The 20,615-nt window shown below is 40.2% G+C and overlaps 1 protein-coding gene across 2 annotated transcripts in view; it reads left to right on the forward strand.

Moving 5' to 3' along the window:
* Positions 1-20,615, forward strand: part of rbpjb (recombination signal binding protein for immunoglobulin kappa J region b) — a 56,988-nt gene that overhangs the window by 18,583 nt on the left and 17,790 nt on the right. Inside the window, exon 2 of one of the 2 annotated variants that reach the window (XM_037758597.1) lies at positions 15,475-15,513. In XM_037758597.1, the coding sequence (XP_037614525.1) occupies positions 15,475-15,513 (39 nt within the window). Of the gene's footprint in view, positions 1-15,474; positions 15,514-20,120; positions 20,142-20,615 lie in introns of those variants that run through there. The other variant, XM_037758599.1, reaches the window with a different exon arrangement.

Consider the following 20,615-nt stretch of genomic DNA (forward strand, 5'->3'; position numbering starts at 1 on the left):
AGCCACGTCTCTCCGTTGTCTCGGTCGCTGTCTAGGAGACTTTCTGTCCTCTCTTCTTCCCCTATTTACGTCTTTTCTCATTGTCCCTCCTGCCTCCACCCGCTCTTTGCAACACTTGTCCAGGGTTGACTTAGGATACGAGTTCGGTGGCCAAACTTGTCGCTGCGACATATTTTTCCTCAGTGATTAAATATGTGCTTGAGAGATGCGTGCGTAATACCCTTGCTGCAGGCCACACACACAGCATGGCACAGCCCAGCTGAGGAAGTGAGTGTGTGTGTGTTAAAGGAAAAGGCTGATGTTTATGCTCGGTGTGTGTGTTATAAGTGTGTAACAGTGCCGGGGCTGTGACATCAGTATGCAGGTATTTTTCAATAGGCAGCCAGTGGGCTCGAATTTCCGAATTTCTCTCACTTAGTCCCTTACGCACCAACACATTCACTTGCTTGGTGAGACATGTTGTTATTTCCACCCATTTTTCTCTGTCCGGTCTTGAAAGGTTTGAAAACACGTCCCCCCCACACACACACACATACAGGTAGCGGCAACAAGGAGCTCAGTGTCTCAATCTCAGCCCGTTCTTGTCTTTCAAATAGTGCTGATTTTTGGCAGGGCTTCACCAAATAATGCTTGCAGGCATGAATTGGTGCTCCTTATAAGTCTTTTATAAGCTCAATAACAGGTTTGCCTGGCAGCTCCAGACCATATTTTTCCTCTACTTATTGTGTCTGGCAAATATCAATAAGCTCGTTGACAGGTGTCAGTTTATGTAGGCCGTACAATAGGCGGTTGTCAGCTTCCTCCTTCTCTCACACGTCAACATGAACGCCTCCCGCACCTGACTGCATGAATGCACCACTTGCTAGACCGCCATAGGGTCTTTGTTTCTGAAAACTAATCCATTCAGCTGCAAGTCATGCTTCTTTTCTGCTTTGATTTAGCTGTATTATCTCGGTGTCACAACCAGTAATAATGCAGTTGTAGACAAATTGGTCAAAAGTGTTAAAAGGAGAGTGAATGAATCTGCCTTTAGTCGTGTTTCCATTCAATTGTCAAGCAAATTTTTAGGGAAACTTTTGGAGCGAATAACCTCAGCTACAGCGTAGTTTGGTCAGAAGTTGTCGCTATAGGTTACGCAAGGCTGTAATCCGCCAGTAAACAGTAGAAGACGAAGTTGAGGTTGCAATCCTGAAACAAAACAAGTCGGCTTGGCCATCCAAACATCTAGGAGAGAAAAATGGAGAGAGGTCTTCAGGAATTTGTTTAGAGCTGCAACTAAATATTGTTGTCATTATCGATCAATCTGTTGATTATTTTCTTGATTAATCGATTAGTTGTTTGGTCTATAAAATGTCAGAAAATGGTGATTTTATGTGATTCTTTGTGGAGAAACTCAGTTTTTTCTTACAGATCTGTCGATTAAATCACCTAATCAATAAGTCGACAAAATCTTTAACTCCGGCATGGAATTGCTGTATTATCTCTGTGTTACAACCACTAATAATACAGCTGTAGACAACCGTTTAAAGGAGAGTGAGTGAATTTGCCATTAAAATGAAGTTTTCTTTTGTAACTCGGTTTATAAGCGCCTTGTTTTCAGCTGTAGTTGGAGCAGAGTTCATATATTTGGTGTCACTGCGACGGCCCGTGGCTGTGGAGGCCGATGGAAAGCTGCTGCGAGTGAGCGCGGTGTTGATAATGAGGTGTACAGCCACTCGGAGGAGTTGTGATATCTGCTATCAGCCCTCAGGCAGGGAAACCAGACACCTTTTTATAGGCCTAATCCCTCTTCCCATCCCTCCTCTCCCCCCCCCACACACACTGCTGTTTCTGTGCACTCACTGTCCTGGAGCTGTGTGTGTGTGTGTGTGTGTGTGTGTGTAAAATATGTGTGTGTTAAATCCATATACACACAGTCAGATATATGGTCTCATGTTCACACAGGGCCTGTGTCAGAGCGCAGTTGACCTACCTTGGTGTGACAGATGTGTGAAAAATGGTTTAATTAGGTGCAGATTGACGCTTACACTCCCCAAACTTAGCACATTTTATATCAGGATGTTATGTTATTGTTATAAAAGTACATTTTAAGCAAAAAAAATTGCATATCTGTAAAAAAGAACATCTTTATCTGACTTTCTTGTAATCAGAAGAACCCATTTATATTGAACTAAAAGTGTTTTAACACCAAAATAATGTGCTTCCTATTAACAGAGTAAGCAGATGGAGCCTTGTGCATCTGCTTAGATCCCCTGTACCCATTGAAAAATTAATTAAAAGTAAAAAAAATGGTTCAGTAGGTCACTGTTTGGTGCCGCATCTGCCTTATTTTGAGCCCCAAATATACTCAGTTCTTATTTTCTGTGTGTCCCATAAAGTGGTTCAATACTAACATACGCTCTGTTTAAGGGCGGACCTGTCTTTGTACGGTAATCTTAATCTGTTTCAGGCCACATCCACATGCACACACGCTGCCTGCCAGTTGACCTCAGAGGTCACACCCTCACCCCTTGACCTTGAGCATATGAATGATGGCGTCTGCTGTCTGTGGGTTGTGTTTTGGGCCCCTGGGAGGCTCTAGGTCTACAAAAGAGAGATGTATGTGTGTGTGTTTGTCCATCTGAAATGCAGACAAAACATGAAAGTGCTATTTTTTGGGCGAAAATTAGGGAAAATAGTCTGTTTATCTGTTTATTTCAGCAGATTTCGATGAGCACTTTTAGTTTTACTCTACAGGAAAATGTCACGTTTTTGATTATGTAAACTCAGTGCGATGCATAGATTGTCATCGCTCTCTCACTAGCGTTTCCTTTAACCTTTCTCACATATTTTTGTAATCTAATATGGAGAGCAGCATGTGCTGCTTCTGCTGAGGCACAACAGTATTTCACAAACAGGTTTACGGTATTTCTAACACCCTGTGTGTTCATTAGAAGTCAGACATTCTTGAGCAACAGAAAAAAGGCCATGTCACTGCACATCAGCTTAGATAAGAGTACTCAGAAGTGTCAATGTCATCTGTGGTGCTGAATATGTGGTGTTAATGTAGTGAACTTTAGGTAAGAACATGCAACAAGATATCTAGATATTCACCAACTGATGGAAGAACTTCTGTGCCTTTTTTGTCGACATGCAGTTTCTGTGGTTAAGTTATCAGCGGTGTTACAGTGCCTCAATTCCCGCAAAGGGACAAATTGTTTCCTGTGTAATGCCTCCCAGTTCCCATGAAGGGTAGGGTTTTGTGGTGTAGTTTCTATGTGGAGATAAGTTGAGAGATTTATGCTCCTCTGTCAGGATGTTGCACCACCAATGCACACTGGCTCTATAGCTTTGTCAGATATACAGTAATATGTGACATTCACCTCCTCAAAAATATAAAAACATGTTTTGCTTCTGGTGCTTGTAGTGTTTGTTGGTTGTGAACATGAAGGAGGTTGAAGAAAGGCACAGAAATCTTATTTTTTGTTTGTTTGGCAGGACAAATTTGAATGTTGTGATCTAGCAAAGCTATTGTCAAAGCTTCTCTTCACCACAGTTATCACTCTCCATCAGTGTTTAGGTCTTTTCACACCAAGTCTGTATTTTTTTGTCCGAAATTGTCATGCTTAAAAATAAGTACGACCTCACGTTGTGTCATTCGTGTTTACACACCGACTCTGAAACTTTCGTCCATCATTAAAGTTTTCAGAACGGGTTCGATTTTCTGCGTTTTTTTCGCATCCGTCAAAAGGCAAAAGAGGGTTGTTTGACCACTCAGAGCCACCGTAAACGCAAACTTCATCATCTAAAATGGCATGATAAACATTCACTTCATATTATAATATATTTGCTTCATCTCCCAGCATAAACCATGTTATGATAAAGAAATATAAGAATACAGAGATGCAGAATTTAAAGATGGATTGTGGCAGGTGATTGCAGAACAGCTTGGAATCAGGGATGCCTCTGGTGTATATATGGTATAGCCCTGCATGGCTCGATAATGTACAGCATCTTCATCTCGTCTAGAACTATAGCTCAGCTACTAGGGATGCATATTTTAAGCAGTTTCTTAACTTGATAGTCGGCCACATCAATGATCAAACAAAATATTGGTAATAGAACTTACCTGACCTGAAGACATAGACTGTATATAAGAAGTGGACGTAGTCACTATGACGCCACCCATTGGTTTGTGGCCTGCCGTTTCGAAGCATTGAGTTTGGCATTTTGGCCGTCGCCATATTGTTTTTTTGCAACCAGAAGTGACACGAGAGGTTGGAGCTAAGTACAACCGAACGCAGTATAATACATTTTTAGGCGACTTACAATGTTATAATTAACTTTCATGAACTGAAAACACACTGTGAAAGGGTTAATGTTGTAAGACGACAACACGGACAACTCCCAGACCAGACAACGCCGTGGTAGCGACCTGTCAATCACAAGGTAGCCACGCCCTAAAGCATACCCAGCTTTATAGTTTTTGACTTTAAATGTGACCATAATTTACTAAATGAACATCATGCTTTATTGAAACTAACGATTGAGACCATAAACTCATGTTTACAATATTTACTGAGGTAATAAATCAAGTGAGAAGTAGGCTCATTTTCTCATAGACTTCTATACAATCAGACTTCTTTATGCAACCAGAGGAGTCGCCCCCTGCTGGCTGTTAGAAAGAATGCAAGTTTAAGGCACTTCCACATTGGCTTCACTTTACAGACCCGGAGGTTGCTGCCTGCCTGCAGAATATTGCTTCTCAAAGCTGATATTGGCTGATAACATCTGATAATATCTGGCCATATTGTTGCATCCCTAGCATACGAGCTTCACCACGGCATGGAAAAGTTTGTGAGGCACTGAAAACTTAACTTTGCTCCCGTTTGATTTATTAGAGATGTATCAAAAACACACGCCTGAGCAACAGAGCAAAAACTGTATGTGTGTTTTTGCACTTTTTGCACGTGTTTTTTCAGAAGTCTGGCTCACAGCGCTGAGGACATGTCAGGGTGTGTATTTCGGTCTCTTCTGAGCCTTCGGGTGTTGATGTGTGTTTTTTCCCCGGCACTGTTTGGACTGTCAGTCACAGCTGTCAAACACATCCCCGTATGAACGGCAGGCTGGGTTCACACACTCTCAATCAACCCCCCGTCGCGTGTGCATGTGTTGACGTGTGTTAGCGTGCGTTTGTGTGTTAGCACGGGGAGGTGGGTGGTCGATGCTCTATTCATAGCAACTGCCATCCTTCTCTGTCACCAATACCTCATATGTCATACTACCTGTCAAAGAACGATGAGAGAGCCCCCCGAGTTTTCCCTCCACGTGTCATGCTCAAGGTTAATTTTATTTCATTACCAACGTATCTGTGTGTTGCAGACGTACTTGCATTGTTAACTGGAAGAGAAAAAAGTGACGTAACAATGAATGCTACGACTTAGAGCTACATTTAGTGTTAATTCGTTTTTCTTGTGTGGCAACGCCGGGGCTAAACATAAACCGTATTTCAATTTCAGGACTCACCCAGTTAAACTTTCATTCATTTAAGCTTATTAACTTATTAGTTTTGAACCAGAACTTTCAGTAATTGGATAAAAGTAGCTTGTGGAAAATAAGATGTGCCAAATTTAGTAGGCTACAGCTGTTATTTCAATGTGTCAGATACATATTTAATCACAAACCTTCTGCTGCCTTGTATATATTTTTTTTACTTTGTATACTGAGCATCTTTTGCACAAAAACTTATTCCTATGAATTTAGTTCTGCCCTCTCATTTTCAGGTTAAGTGTGTACTGGGCAGCTGTGTCTTTTATAAATGTCAGTATTGGATCGGGACATCCCTAATGTTTGAGTTCAGTCATTTCTCTGCAGGTGCATGCCAGATAATAGATTTAATGAGCAGTTAACATGTGTAGATTAGTTGTGTTTTGGTCTGTAAAATGTCAGAAAATGGTGAAAAATGTCAATCAGTGTTTCCCAAAGCCCAATAAGACGTCCTCAAATGTCTTGGTTTTGTCCATAACTCAAAGATATTCAGTTTACTGTCATAGAGGAGTAAAGAAGGCAGAAAATATTCACATTTAAGAAGCTGGAATCAGAGATTTTTAACTTTTTTTTAAAATAATCAATTATCAAAATATCGACAACTAATCGATTTATCAGTTAATCGTTGCAGCTCTAAACATGTGCCAAGTTACATAGTTACGGTGTTGTTACCTCTTATGTATGCGCTGCAATATAACAAACTAAGATACGATTTTGTTGTCATTTTAAACATGGATGTGATTGAAACAAGCTGCTGTCAGCTAATCTGAACATTTACTTTTGTTTTTATGTTTTTGAAATTTCTTGTAGTGCTGACAGGGAAACAGGGTTGTTGTGCAGGTCAACAAAGTTTGGTACAAGATTGACTTAAGTTATAAAGTTGCATGCAGATTTATATCTACAAAAGTTTTGTTTTAAAAACTTTATGGACGCAGTAATTACAGATGTCATATTGCTGGCCACAATTAATGTGTGTAAGCACTTGCCAAAGTCTTCAGATCGAATAAAGATACAAGGCCTCAAAAAATGTGGCTTTGAAAAGGAAAATGTTTATTAATCTTGATAAACTAAAGAAGAAAAACCTCTTCCCCCCTTTTCACTGCCAGAACTCCCTTCTGATTTCTAGATGACTGGATATCTGCATCTTACTGTCAGGTCTGGTCCAGATTTGACAAATAATTCTTTCTTCTTCTAAGAGATGCTCGCTATGACTTGAGTGTTTGCGGTTGCCTGTGTGTTCTGTGAAAGAGGCCTGAGGGGAGGTTTGGTTTGGAGTTGGTTAGAGGTGTTGGATTTTAATAAGCTACCACAAAAATACGGTCTGTCACCCGCTGGCTGCTCTTGTGTTCAGCCTTTGAGAAAGTAAAGTGCCAGTCTGGTGTCGGTCTCTGTATATTTGTGGGCATCTGTGTATTTACTCTAAAGCAGCCAGAATGATAGAAAATGAATTTTGGTCATTAAGTAGGCAATAGAAACAATTGATATTGGCAATTTTGGAAAATTGTCTTGGGAATTACATTATATTTTGGACTATTATGCAGTCTGACAGGCCATACCTGTATGTATGCAACATATCCTCATACAACGGTTCGTATGATAACTTACGAAAAGGTATTCCTCATTTTTTGTGCGTTTTCCTACAAATGTCAAGCAACACGTGTCAATTTCCGCTCGTTAGAAGCATACAGTCTTTTCAAAATAAACTTCCGTCTTCACAGGAAACAACTTGGTTAGGATTGGGCAAAAAATCTACTTAGGTTTAGGAAAAGATTGACGTGGTTAAGTTTAGGTAACAAAACTACTTAGTTAAAATATTGTGGTTTGGGTTAAAATAACTCTGGAAGTGGCGCAACTTAAGTACGGAAGTTACGTGACAAATAAATCAACGTTGACCCTTTCACAAGGGTACGAACATCAATCTCCCGTGGGAGTCTGGTGTTTTTTGTATCACTACGAACGGTGTATGAGAACAGCCTGATGTGTGAAGTAAATCTCCTGAATGACAATTCAACATTTTAATGCCCTCATACTTCCAATAACATTACAAGCATTTTATTGTTTCCCTCAGAATATTGTTGTTGGCAGGATGGAAGAGCTTTTATCATTTTTCTCATGGCTCTCAGATTACAGTTAAATTCAAAACAGCACGGAGAACAATTTGGTCGGTGAACGTAATCCATCACTGTAAAAGAGAAGCTGACAATCTTGGTTTGCAAAGTTGCATCAGAATGGAAAACATCAGGTTGTAAACTTTTACACGATGAAGGATGTTCCCGTCACTGTCTCAGATTAATGTGTGCATTTGGGCAAACAAATTAGAGGTGTCATGAGGGTCAGTGAGTGTGTTACTTCCATATTCTACTTCTCTGATTTCACTGTGTCTAAAACCTTCAACCAACAGCTAACACTCTCTGTGGTTCTGTTAGGACTCTCATTCTGTCAGTCACGAGCCAGTCAACCTTCTGCCAGGCATAGAAAGAAATGCTTATTTCACAGTCAAAATCTCTACCGGAACTCTTTAATTCAATTCAATTTATTTTTATATAGCGTCAAATCATAACAGAAGTGATATCGTTTTCGTTACATATAGTCTGTTAGTCTTTGTTTTTAGGAGAACAACAGAAAATATAATAGCATAATGATGTCAGGGTTCAACATTGTTTTTGACCAGGCAAGTGGGTCAGAAATCTACTTGCCCAAAATCAATTTTAACTTGCCCCTATACAAATAATTTTATTTATTAATGGTTGTCAAATAACAAAGAACAATGTGGATTTTCATGTTTAATCTTTATTTAAGTGAGCAAGGCAAGCGGGCACTCCTTATTGTTGAGCCCTCATGTAAAACATGTAATTGTTGGACTCTACACACATCTGTAGAAAGCATTAAGTTGTAGTGTTACACATTTAATGACCTCTGTATAGGGGATAAAAAATAGGAAAACATCTTTGCAGCTTTGGAGAAAATCTACCATCTGTAATATTGTTGTCCAGTTGTTACCGGTGTTACCAATTTCACCAGACATTTTACAAGAAGAGATATTCATCGATGACACTGTATAATATCTGTATAGCGCTTTAAATCTGAAATATTGCCAAACAGGCGCCTTTGCTTTTCGCTTTTACACCGAACAGCTTGCAACACTGTTAACACCGCGTAACTCTGTGTAATACCGGTAACACCAACTACCGCAGCAAGCCTAATTCAAATGCGTGTTTTGTTCGACTAACAGTCCAAAACCCCAAGATATTCAGATAACTGTCATAACTGCCAAATTGTCATATTTGAGAAGCTGGAACCAGCAAATGTCGGCTTAAAAAATTACTAAAAGGATTAATCGATTATCAAAATATTTGCGGCAGTTTGTCGATTTGATTAAATGATAAGTCGTGTAATTGTTGAATCCTTTATTATACTGTTCCCAATGAATTTTTCTGACTGTCTGGTGTTGGCGTTATGCCGCTGCCTGAAGCTTTACCTATCTTTGGTCAGTTTGCACTTTTAAAGACATCCCCATAATGCAAATGTTTGGATTAATAGACTTAAGCACAACACAACAGCCACTATGAGCTCTCCTCTGTAAGCCAACAGTGAGCTCACTCTCACTTCCCAGTGAAAGCCCAGAGTCCGGATATCCTCTCCCACTGCTGCTTCACATCTACCGTAAATGGAACAAACCGTCTGTCCCATCTCATACCAGTTCACCGGCCTTGGCACACTGACTTACCCATTAGTCACCATGCCAGGGTAAGCTACCAGCGAGTTGGCTTAGCAGCTTAATGGGCCTATCAGGTTCCTAATAGGATATCGCCAAAGTGAAAAGACCTCATTACAGGGTTCATAAACAGAAGGGATAAGAGAAGTACGGGAAATGAGTTTGATAGTTTACAAGTTTCTAAAGGCAGAGGTTAAGATTAGTGCAGAAGAAGGTGGTTGTTTGTGCTTTTTCTTTAACTAAAATGATTTATACTATGGTGTTTATTAATGCAACTATGTGGCATCTTTGTTGAATGTGCATATAGATATTTGCTAGTAATGCAGTGATTTTGCGATGTAAAAAAAGAAGGCTCCTTGTTGACAAATATTCATTTTGATGCGTGTGAATGTTCAAATTTGACTGGAAAGATGAGGGAGGAAGATAGAGGAAGTGACAGTCTGCGTGCAAGCGATGCTTGTTGGTAGTTATGTTAAATAGACATAATGAACTTTTGACATGATTGCTTCCCCATATTCTTTTTTCGGATGAATTATTGGCAGAAATTATGCCTGTTCATCACTTTCACTACATGTACTTCTGAAATACATTTGAAAAAGTGCCGCAACCCGCAGATCGGTCGGGTTTGGGTGACCTTATTAGATCATATTGCGTGTTCGGGCGGGTCAAAGAGTGACAAAGCAGCGTTTCGAGTAAGTTGGCGGTGCGTATTGGCTCTCATAACGGGTCGGGTGGGGTTTTAAGAGGTTAATTAAAAAGCGATAATGTTTTTGAGAATACAGGATACAGGATCGCTACACATAATATCGCGATACTCATGTGTATCGATATTTTCTTACACCCCTACATTGTAGTGAATCCTATCCTGTTGCTTGATTTCTTACCACTGCTATTTGGCTGCAGTGTTTCTCACCTTCATTGTATCCAGTGGAATCAGTGATAGTAAGCAGGAGGTGCGGAGGAGGAGGAGGAAGGAAGGGACAGTAGTGACAACGGATGGAGAGAAAATTTGACTTCTTACGGAGCTTCCTTTTCCTCCGTTGACCTCCGGCCTGCGTTGAGAGTGTCTGTGTGTGTTAGGGGCCAAAAAAGTCAGTTTTTCACAGTTGCCTGCATTTGGTGCTGCAGCGCACGTCATAGGGCATCATTTGCAAAGGAAAACCGGTGAGACATATTTTATGTGTGAGCCCTTATTTAGTAACTACTTGTGTTGCACTTTTGCAGGGATGGAGACTTCATTGCTTCACAAAATGGGATTAAAATGAGGACAGTAAGGCAAAATAATAGAACAAAAATAGGCCATAAGAGTAAATGGTGTTGGAAAACATTAAAAAGGAAACCTTGAGCGGGTGAATTAATGTGGGGGCTGGACCACAGGGATATAAGTATGTGTTGGTAATCTGGTGTGTGAATTTATTTTATTCATTTATATTTCTTTTATTAGTAGCAGTAGTATTATTAGTATTATTTTTTTTATTATTTATTTTCTATTTATTATTTTTCTATTTAATTATTATTAATAGTAGTAGTAGTATTTTTATTATTAATTTCTTTTAATCTTAATTTCCTTTTATTATTTTTCTATTTTATTATTATTTTTTTCTCCCTTGTTTTTGAATTCTTTGTTTTTAATTTACAGTTAATATGTTATTATGTTTACATATTATTTTATTTGTTATGGTTTAGGTTGTATTTAATTTTCTTAAGGAAACAATAAAACATGATTCAAAACAAAAAAGGGTTTTGTATAGGAATACAAAAACGTTAAAAAAATGTGAATCCTGGACTCGTGGTCTTGGTCTAGTGTCTTGTTTTTAGGCTTTGGGTCATTTTGGTAAGCTTTTGAGCTACTTACATAGAGTCAAAGTTCTGTACTTGAACTTTCTTGAACTTTGCCATCATGCATGCCATTTCAGAGAGCCTACCTGAAAGAACTGCAGATGCAACAATCAGCGCGCCATGCTTTTGTCTTTGCAACTCTACCTTTTGCGGTTTCCTGTTTGGTCCTCTTCTTGTTGGTGTTTGTGTCTCGAGCAAATGTGTTAAAGTGAGCTCGTGGAGAAGTGGTTTTTCACAGAACTTGCAACGCTTCTGACCGCCTTCATCTCTTTTTTTACACATCACTTCTTCACAGTAAAACCAGTCTGTCCGCAAAATAAAGCTCTTGAAGCTGTTCGAGATTAGGGATGTGAATCTTGGTGCACGCACACTGTAAATACACGTAAAAGCATCGCAAATGATTGTGTCTTAATGGTTTTTGCTTTGATTTTTCTTTATGAACAGTCATGCAGCCATGACTGTTATGTGTTTGTTACGTGCAGCCGTAGCTTCACCTCCTTTTTCTCCTCTAAATCCTCGCACCTCATCCCTGCGTAGATCCCGCTCTTCCTCTCTCCACATCCACTTCTCCTCGCCTCGCCTTTAATCTCACCCCACACTTTCTCCGCAGTATCCTTTCCTCCATCGCTCCCTGTTTGCAGTGGAGGTTTAGGAGGAGGGGGAGGAGGGGACGGAGAAGAGAGCCGTCTGGAATCCATTAGCCAGTTGAGGCATCAGTGTTTCACTGTGGGAACCTTATTGATTGCCCTCCTTTCTAATTATTCCACCTCCACTCCCTCCTTCTGGCTCTTGCACCAATCACGCTTTGGGTTTCTCTCGCTTCCTCCTGCCCTTTATCCCTTCTTTGCCTTTTTTCCCTTTGCTATTTTCATCCCTCTATTTGTGCTTTTTTTGGGTTCAAATTCACACGGAGCCTGCGTGCCAGAACCCCTAACCGACCCAGCCTTGTGACACGCTATCTGTGTGTTTATTGATGTTCCCCTAAGATGTATTGACATACTTATCAGCAGCATGCAACGTTACCACATCCTACACAGGGAGAAAATCTGACTCACTCACATTATGTGTCCGTCTTGTAGGCACACATATACACACACACACACACACACACACCTCTGTACAGTCACCTCCACGTGCTGCATACATGTAGCTGACAGTCCACCTGATTGGAAATCTAACAAGGTTTGAGGGTCAACGTTGAGTCTGTTTTCCCTTACAAAAGATTGAAAAACTTTAACTCTGAACAGTGGTGCATTGCCGTAACAATTAAGGCACTGAAAATATTTGCATATAGTCTGTAATTTGAAAGAAAACAAGAACATTTTGCAATGTTGTTTTCACTTTACTATGTGCACTGAAGGAACATTACAGTGGTGCTCAAGAATGTGTTATCTATCACATATCTGCAGTGATATGCACTCCTATAGTTTGTTATTGCTGCAGCAAGAGGCTGACTTAACGCTGATTGGGAACATTTCACCCCAGTATGTTTTGAACAAGCTCTGGTAATACACACTTAGATGATGCAAATGAGCGTGTTTGATAAGGGTGGATTTAGTGCTGCAACGATTACTATATTTATCGATCGACAGAAAATTAATCGGCAACTTTTTTGATAAACGAATAATCATTTTTGTCATTTTTTTTTTTTTAAAGGGGACATATCATGCTCATTTCCAGGTTCATATTTGTATTTTCTGGTTTTTACTAGAACTTGTTTACATGCTTTAATGTTCAAAAACATAATTTTTCTCATACTGTGTGTCTGAATATACCTGTATTCACCCTCTGTCTGAAACGCTCCGTTTTAGCGTCTGTCTCTTTAAGACCTCCTCCCGAAAAAGACCAGTCTGCTCTGATTGGCTTGAGAGAAAAAATATGATGCACCTTTGCAAAGGTAGTTCTCAAGCTGTGGGCGATATATTCTAATGAGCCTGCATGTGACATAGGAAGGGGAGCCAAATCTGAATGGCTTGTTGAATCACGTGTTTTCTGATCTAGGCAGGATTTGATGCTTTTCTTTGCCATTCATGATAGTTTTCTGAAGATTTTGGACAAGACATTTAAAGATATCACCTTGGTCTCTGGGAAATTACAAGGCATTTTTCACTTTAATTGATTAATAGCACCATATTTTTTAGTTCCTGGCCTTGATGAAGATGATGTCTAACCAAACGAACAGTAAAATAGCAGAGTAAAATATGCAGAAGTAGGCAGCTTTTTTTATTTGAGAAAGTTAACAACAATAAATTGGAGGCACGCCAAGTTGTGTTCTGAAGCACGGGTCTTAGAAATGAAACAGACTACAGACTGAGGAGTTTTCTTCACCTGATCATAGTTGCCACCCCTGATGTTTGATTCAGCTACTGTATTTCCAGAAGCAAACAATATGGGATGGTCATAGAGCTCTGGCTTCTCATTCGTGCTTACTATGGATAATGCTGGCTGCAGGCTGTAACCTGGCTATTGTGTCAATAACTTACGCACTGCCAAAGCTTTAGCTTTATCTATTAATTTAGATATTTTCCAAAGTAAAAGTCCCTAGAAGTGTATGATTCAACTTTTTCCCATGGTCTACTGTTAAAAAAGTTAATAAAAATCCAATAAATCGTAATATTGAATCGCAATACTTGTAGAATCGCAATACATATTGAATTCGATAGTAACGAATTGGGAGATAGGTGAGTCGTCCCAGCCCTACTGTGTTGCGTGTAACATATTGTACACGTCACTGCTTTACCAACAAACGAAAAGAGTTGACCAGAAAACAGTCATCCTAAGCTGTGACATGTTGCAAGTCAATGGCCTTCTTTCTGTACATGTGGTTGGAAGTGGTTTCCTTGTTACATGCAATCTTTGACTAGTAGTTTTCAGGTATGACTCAATCACCTTTCAAGTTAAAGTCAGTCTGCTGGAAGCCGGTTACTCAGTAAAGTCGACTGTCCATTTTAAGGACAGAATCCTTATGAGTGAAGGTATATGATGCTGTCATAATAGAGGAAATGAATGATTAGTTGGCGGTAATGTCATGAAGATGCAAAACCTAAGTGCACAGAAGTGAGGGGAGGAGACTCAGAAAGTGAAATAAGCTGTTGTGCATGTGTCATCCTCCCAGTTTTGGATTTACATGCCATAGATCACCTTGTGTTTATCTTTAGATTTTAAAGAGTGTCGGGGGCCTCGTTGCAGCGCTGTACCCCGTGGCACTGCAAACACTTTGACTGTCAAACAGGTTGATTTAAATACTTAGCGGAAAGTTGAACTGCGTTTCCTGTGTGTCATGTGGGGTAGCTGACTGTACACCACGGACCGGCAGCATACTTCATTTAGAAAACAGCTGAATCGTTTCCAAAAAGGTCTTTTTGGGCACTTCTTTAAGTTCCCATCTCCTAAGATTTACCAAAAGTTTAATTCATTTCTGTCACCTGTTTTGTTTTTGGTAGTAGATGAAGTTTTTCGTCATGTTCAGTTGAACAGCTCGGCGCCGGTGCCCTCTGATTTTAATAATAGTTTTCAAACATTTTCATTTTGCATATTTTAGCACACATCACTGTGAATTTGCATATAAATTTAAATCACCCTCCTTGTTAAAGAGAGATTTTTTTTTTTTTACCACCCACTGCCCATTTGTAAAGCACCATGACGTTCCTCATATCTAGAATACAGAAGTGTTTACCCCGTTATATCCCAGCGGTATCCACTTTTCAAAATGCTGCACGTTGCCTCAGAAGTGAAATCTGCCCTCGGCTAATTGTGCACCATTGAACTGGAAGCGGCGTCAGAAAATTATCAAGTCAGATGTATTTTTACAATTCAGATCAGCACACATGAAGCCTAAAAGCTGTTGCTGTTGTTATGTTTGTTACTTTTTTTATTAGTGTTCTGCATTTAATAGATTTAATACCATATGGTCAAACAGTGAGGTCCAAATCTGTGACTTATTAGACATTTAAAGCCACCTAGATAATAAAGATAAGTATGTGTAATCACTGTAATCTCAAGCCGTCCACACCTTTATTGTTGGGCTTCATGTGGTGTTGGCCTTCAAGGAATTGTAGGTTATTCTGCTCTTGCACTTGAAACAAGATGAGCCTTTTTGTGTTGATGCACAACCTGTTTTAACGTGCCGTCGACAGGAATTAGTTTGAATAAAGTTCAGTGTCTACACGCCTGCTTTAACCTGCCTGCCGACGGCAGACACGTCCTGTCACTTACCTTTATTTGAGCACAGTGCCACTACACGCTGTCAAGGCCACAGTGACAAGCTTGTGTGTGTGTGTGTGTAGGTGTAGGTGTATACGTGGACGCATTGTGTAATGCAGTGTTTACTCGTGTGTGTTTGTGGTTGATAAACCAGCCCACTCATGTTTTCTTCTCACTTTGTGTCTTTGCAGGAAGTTCGGGGAGCGCCCTCAGCCACTGCGCCTAACAAGGTGAGCGTGTGTATACATGTGTGTGTGCATATTCTTCACACCTTTTGTTGTCATAGTGGTATTTGTGTCTACCTGTTTGTGTGAATACAGTAATTCAAGAACAAAACGTCTCCCCACTCTGAAGTAGATGCAGTTCGGCTTTTGAGAAATCCTTCAAAAGCAGTTGAATTTTGAAGCATTTTTTACCCCGTATTTTTTTTTTGGTTTGTTTTGGGATTTTTTCTGCGTTTTTGAAGTGTTTTTTAGTATGTGGTGATGTATGCGTATATTGTCTTATGTGATGAGATGTTGTTGTTGTTATTGCTACTGCGGGACAAATAAAGTTCATGAGCTCGAACTTGAACTTGAATGTTAGAGAGATAGAAATTACAAACTCCTGTATGCTTAAGAACAAAAAGGTTCACCACCTATGTGTTATTATGGAGTCATAGGAGTGCCATACAAAATAATTAACCTGTAAAAGAATAAAGAAATATAAAATATATATATATAAAAGAATGATATTCATTTATTTTCACATTTATTTCTTCATTTATTTCTGTATATATTTTTAAAACTATATATATATTCATATTTGTTCATTTATCTCCTTATATATTTAATAGAGTCTCTACAAATTTATTTATTTGCATATAAATTACTCTATTTAAAAAAAATTTAAAATAGAGAATATGTTTGCAGGAATTGACTACTCAGCCGGGGCAGGAAGGCCCTCCCAAAGCCACTTGATTGACCGCTTGGCCCTTCAAGGAATAGAAAAAGTAATAGGGAAAAGAATAAGGAGAAATAAATAAATAAAAAATAATTAAATCATAACATTTTTAGAAAACAATACAATAAATAAATAAATATATTTAAAATATATATAAATAAAGATACAGAAATAAATAAACAAATGAATGTGAAAATAAATAAAAATGCTCATACTTGTTTTTGTAATAATTGAAATAATAATAAAAAATTGTCATCTATATGTTTTTATTCTTTTATATATTTCTCTTTGTATTTCCACATTTATTCTTTTTTATGGCACTCCCATGACTCCATATGTTATGTGAAGACATTCATGTCGACATGGTAATCGCTATAATTGCCAACAGAATTTGAGAGGGATCCTGATGTTTATAATGTGTGCAAGGTGTTTTAAAAAAGTTATAATCAGAGTAGCGCAGAACTTTGGTATGAAAAGTTTTGTCATGATCATCATTTACACAATCGATCATGGGGCATTAGATTGGATTCATGCAACACATCAAAATATAAAATCAGTGAAATGCATAAGTCACTGCTGCTCATCTTTGAGGCGCTGATGAGCTCATTTCTGATGGTGATAAAGTTCGAGCTGCATCTGTAATGACCGCAGAATAAATATAGTGCCGATTGGCTGCATGCTGTTGCCACAATAACAACAGCATGTTAACTTACCAAAGCAACACTACATAGACAGTTTTACTGTGTGATTCTGGCCTGATCGTCCATACTCCCACCTTTAGACAGCTGTTATTGGTTGACCCCTGCTATATTACATCATTTGTCTTCTGCTATTGATTGATTATTAGATAGATCTCTGTGGTCTTTCACTCTCTGAGACTTGCTACGTTAAAAAGAACCCTGTGTTTTGCAGTTGTGTTGTAGGAAAACAAGCCAGAGAAGCAGTAATTCATCTTTTCCTTTTAAACCCGCACTCTGCATGCACTGTACTGCATACGGCATAGCTTCTACTAGCAGCGCTGCAAGTATTTGATTATTCTGTTCCTCTTATGTTTGTTCCAAGTCATTTGGAGCAACATTTGGGTGAACACACAGCGTTTGATGGATGTTGTGGTTTGCTTCTGGACGTTTGTGTGTGTGTGTGTGCACTTGTTTGCTCGTTGGTGTTTCTCTTTGTTACTGGGAACAAGCGTTTGTGTGTGTGCATGTGCTCGTCTTTTGCGCGTGTCGCTCGGCGGGGAAAATGAGGGGTTGCGTACTGCCTGGAACAGCCGAGCATGGTTTTGGAAAAAAAAGGGGCCCCAGCAGCACCTTTTGATGTGTCCCCCCTCTTCATTCATGTGCTGCCAGTCCGCTGGCTTCCACCGGCCCCTCCGTTTGTCTGATGGTTTCGATGGCCAGAAAATATGACGGACACAAAACACTCTTTACCCAGCAGCTGAATGGCTGAAAACTTCTTTAGTGTGTGTGTGTGTGTGTGTGTGTGTGCCTCATGGTGTCGTGTCTTTTTGTATCTGGCTCAGTGTCCTCGTGTCTGCATGTTCACTCACACCCACTTCGTCCCCCTTCTCGCGGCAACAACAGCCCCACGGTTTTCCGTCAGGCAGCAGCGCAGACAGCTAAAATAGTGCGCCGTCCTGCAGGGGCTTTTTAGGGCAGCTCAAGCTCCGGGTCCTGCAGGGCCGCCCTGTCAGAAAGGCTACTCGACTGGAAATACAATACATGACACACACACACATACACACACACACACACCGCAAATGAGCGCACACAGACGTGCACGCACATAGATTCAGACAAATGCACAAATCTACACACAAACAGACACAACACATGAGCATACAGGCTGGATAAGCTGCCTCCTCTCTGTGAGGGGAGCCGCCCCTTCAAGGGCTTATTCTCCCAAACAACAGGGGAAGGGCCGGCTCTGCAGAATCCATCGCCTCAGATGGAAACGCTCAATAGAAACCGCTTTTAGTGATCCGCCTTCTTTGTCAAAAAACGGCATAAAATTCAGACTAAAATAAAACCCTGATGACCATTAATTTGTCCCAGTTTGGTCTGGAGCTGCACACTTATGTTCTGTAATAATGTCCTTTTGCTTTTTTTTCCCCCTCTTATTTAGCGATAATGATTGACTTGTGAATTCCTCGTCTCACTGTCACAAAAAATCAGCTTAGGTCCCGATCACACAGAGAACACGCTTTGCAGATGGAAAATGCACCACACTCTATTTATTTTGTATTGTTGCTATAGCAACCACTAAATGAGTGTTAACGTTGCCTTAACAAAAAACATGACCTGTACGCAACCCAAATAGTTAATAGAACAGTTTAAATTAATGAAAACAACTTAAGGCCCAGTCACACCAACGCGACATCAGAGAACTAGCGGTGACGAAGACCACCAGTGGAGTCACCTTACGTCGCCTTTGCACTCGGAACACACCGCAAAGACCACGGCGGACCACAGCTAACTACCACGTACATTCTCACTCATTCTTCAGTCTGTATTCGTCATTCAAAAAGAGAAACTGGAAGACAGAGGACGTCGGATATACAAGCCGTTGTTATGATACATACATGAAACAAAGCAGCGTTTTCCAACTATTTTCACTCCACTCTCACTCACCAGTTAGCTACATTCCAGATGGCCATGTCGCTGTGAAAATATCTGTGTACTAGAATGATCAGATGAGATGAAGATGAAAAATAAGAAGAGCCTTCTGTGTTTTTCCTCTTGACTTTACTCGTTGGCTTGCTTTCATCACTTCTGTTTCTCTTCTTGTGCACTGATTCGTTTAAGCTGAACAGCCAATCACAGTGATTTCTCTCACCGACGGGCTCGACCTTCAATTCAACATGCTGAATCGGCCGAAAAAACTCCCAATATGGGCAGACTAGAGTCAACGGTGCGGGACACAACCAAAAAAACTAGGCCGACGGACACTCACCGTCGACCCTAAACTGTCTGACGGCCGACCGTCTGCTTGGTGTGTCAGCGCCCAAGTATCGCAAGAATTTGGCTCCTGCTGTTTTCTGTTCAGATCATGGTCACAACGGTTGGTAATCATAAAGCTCCAGGTAAAAAAAGTCACCACAGTGAGAAAAAACGCTAATGACGTCAGGCACTTTTCAGCTCTGAGTTGATTTTTTTTCAACTCAAGCGTTCAGGGCGCTCCTGTAAAAACACGAGGCACACATAGCGGATATACATGAGACGCTTAACAACGCAAAAGCAGCGCACAAAATGCTTCACTCTCATTAAAAAAATCTGCCCCAGGCTGCTAAAACAGTTTTTTTCCTCTCATTGACACTGTGGGCTTTTAGACCACATGCACTTTCATCACTGCGACTTTTATTTTCCTACTGTTTTTTAAGGTCGTAAAATATCCGAGCTGACATCCAGTACAAGTTGTTGCAAGATCCTGTCGTTTAAGGCAACTTCCTATCAGCTATTTTAGAGGCTCACAAGGGCCTTCTGGAGGTCAGACATCACACATTGAACACTGAGCAGACACTTGTCTGTAGGTCACGATGCTCCCAGATTCACAAATGGGAGATTTAAAAGGAGGGTGATCAGTCTGATTATGTCTTAACCCGAGGCCTGACTCCACTACGGATGTGTGTAATCTACCTTTTGTGATTCACAAGGGCGCACACTAATTGCAGTCTGATCATCTTAATTGAGCTATTCCACAATGCACGTGTGTATTAGTATGCCCCTCCACTGTGTGTGTGTGTGTGTGTGTGTGTGTGTGTTCACAGGGGGTCTGGTGACAGGGCCGCTATGCTGTAGACGCTGTGGCAGATGTACAGGACAGATGCCTGTCTGCTCTGCTGCATCTGTAGCCTGGCTTAACCTCCCACACACGGCCGACCCCCGTAGTGCCTGCTGTTGAATATGTGTCTCTTCTGGTAAATCTGTCTGGCACATTTCTGTCTCACTTAACATGCATTTCCTTTTTATCTCTCTCAGTTGTGTTTCTATCTGTCACTTTCTTTCTTCCTCACTCCATATCACCTCTTCTACTTGGTGTCTTGTTTGCTCCTGTTCTGTGTTTGGTTCATCTCCTCTTCACTTTTATTACCTGCATGTTGCATATATGGCCTAAATAGCTGTGCCTTGTGTCTTGTTAGTTGACAGTCAAAGGCAGGTAAACAGCCACCGCTTACCTTACAAATCTGCTTGGATGCAGTGGCTGCTTTGCTCTTGCTTGTCCCTGGTTGTGTGCTACTTTTATATTACATGTGAATGAATGTGGTTTTGTGTGTATGTCTGTTTCAGTTTAGACTGAAATGCCCTTTACTCTAACTTCCTGTCTCTGATAAAATCTGATGAAATAGAGCATTGATTTCTCAATTTGCACCTTTTTTGTGTGTCTTTATATG

This window comes from Sebastes umbrosus, chromosome 22 (genome assembly GCF_015220745.1).
Source record: "Sebastes umbrosus isolate fSebUmb1 chromosome 22, fSebUmb1.pri, whole genome shotgun sequence".
Taxonomy (NCBI): Eukaryota; Metazoa; Chordata; class Actinopteri; order Perciformes; family Sebastidae; genus Sebastes; species Sebastes umbrosus.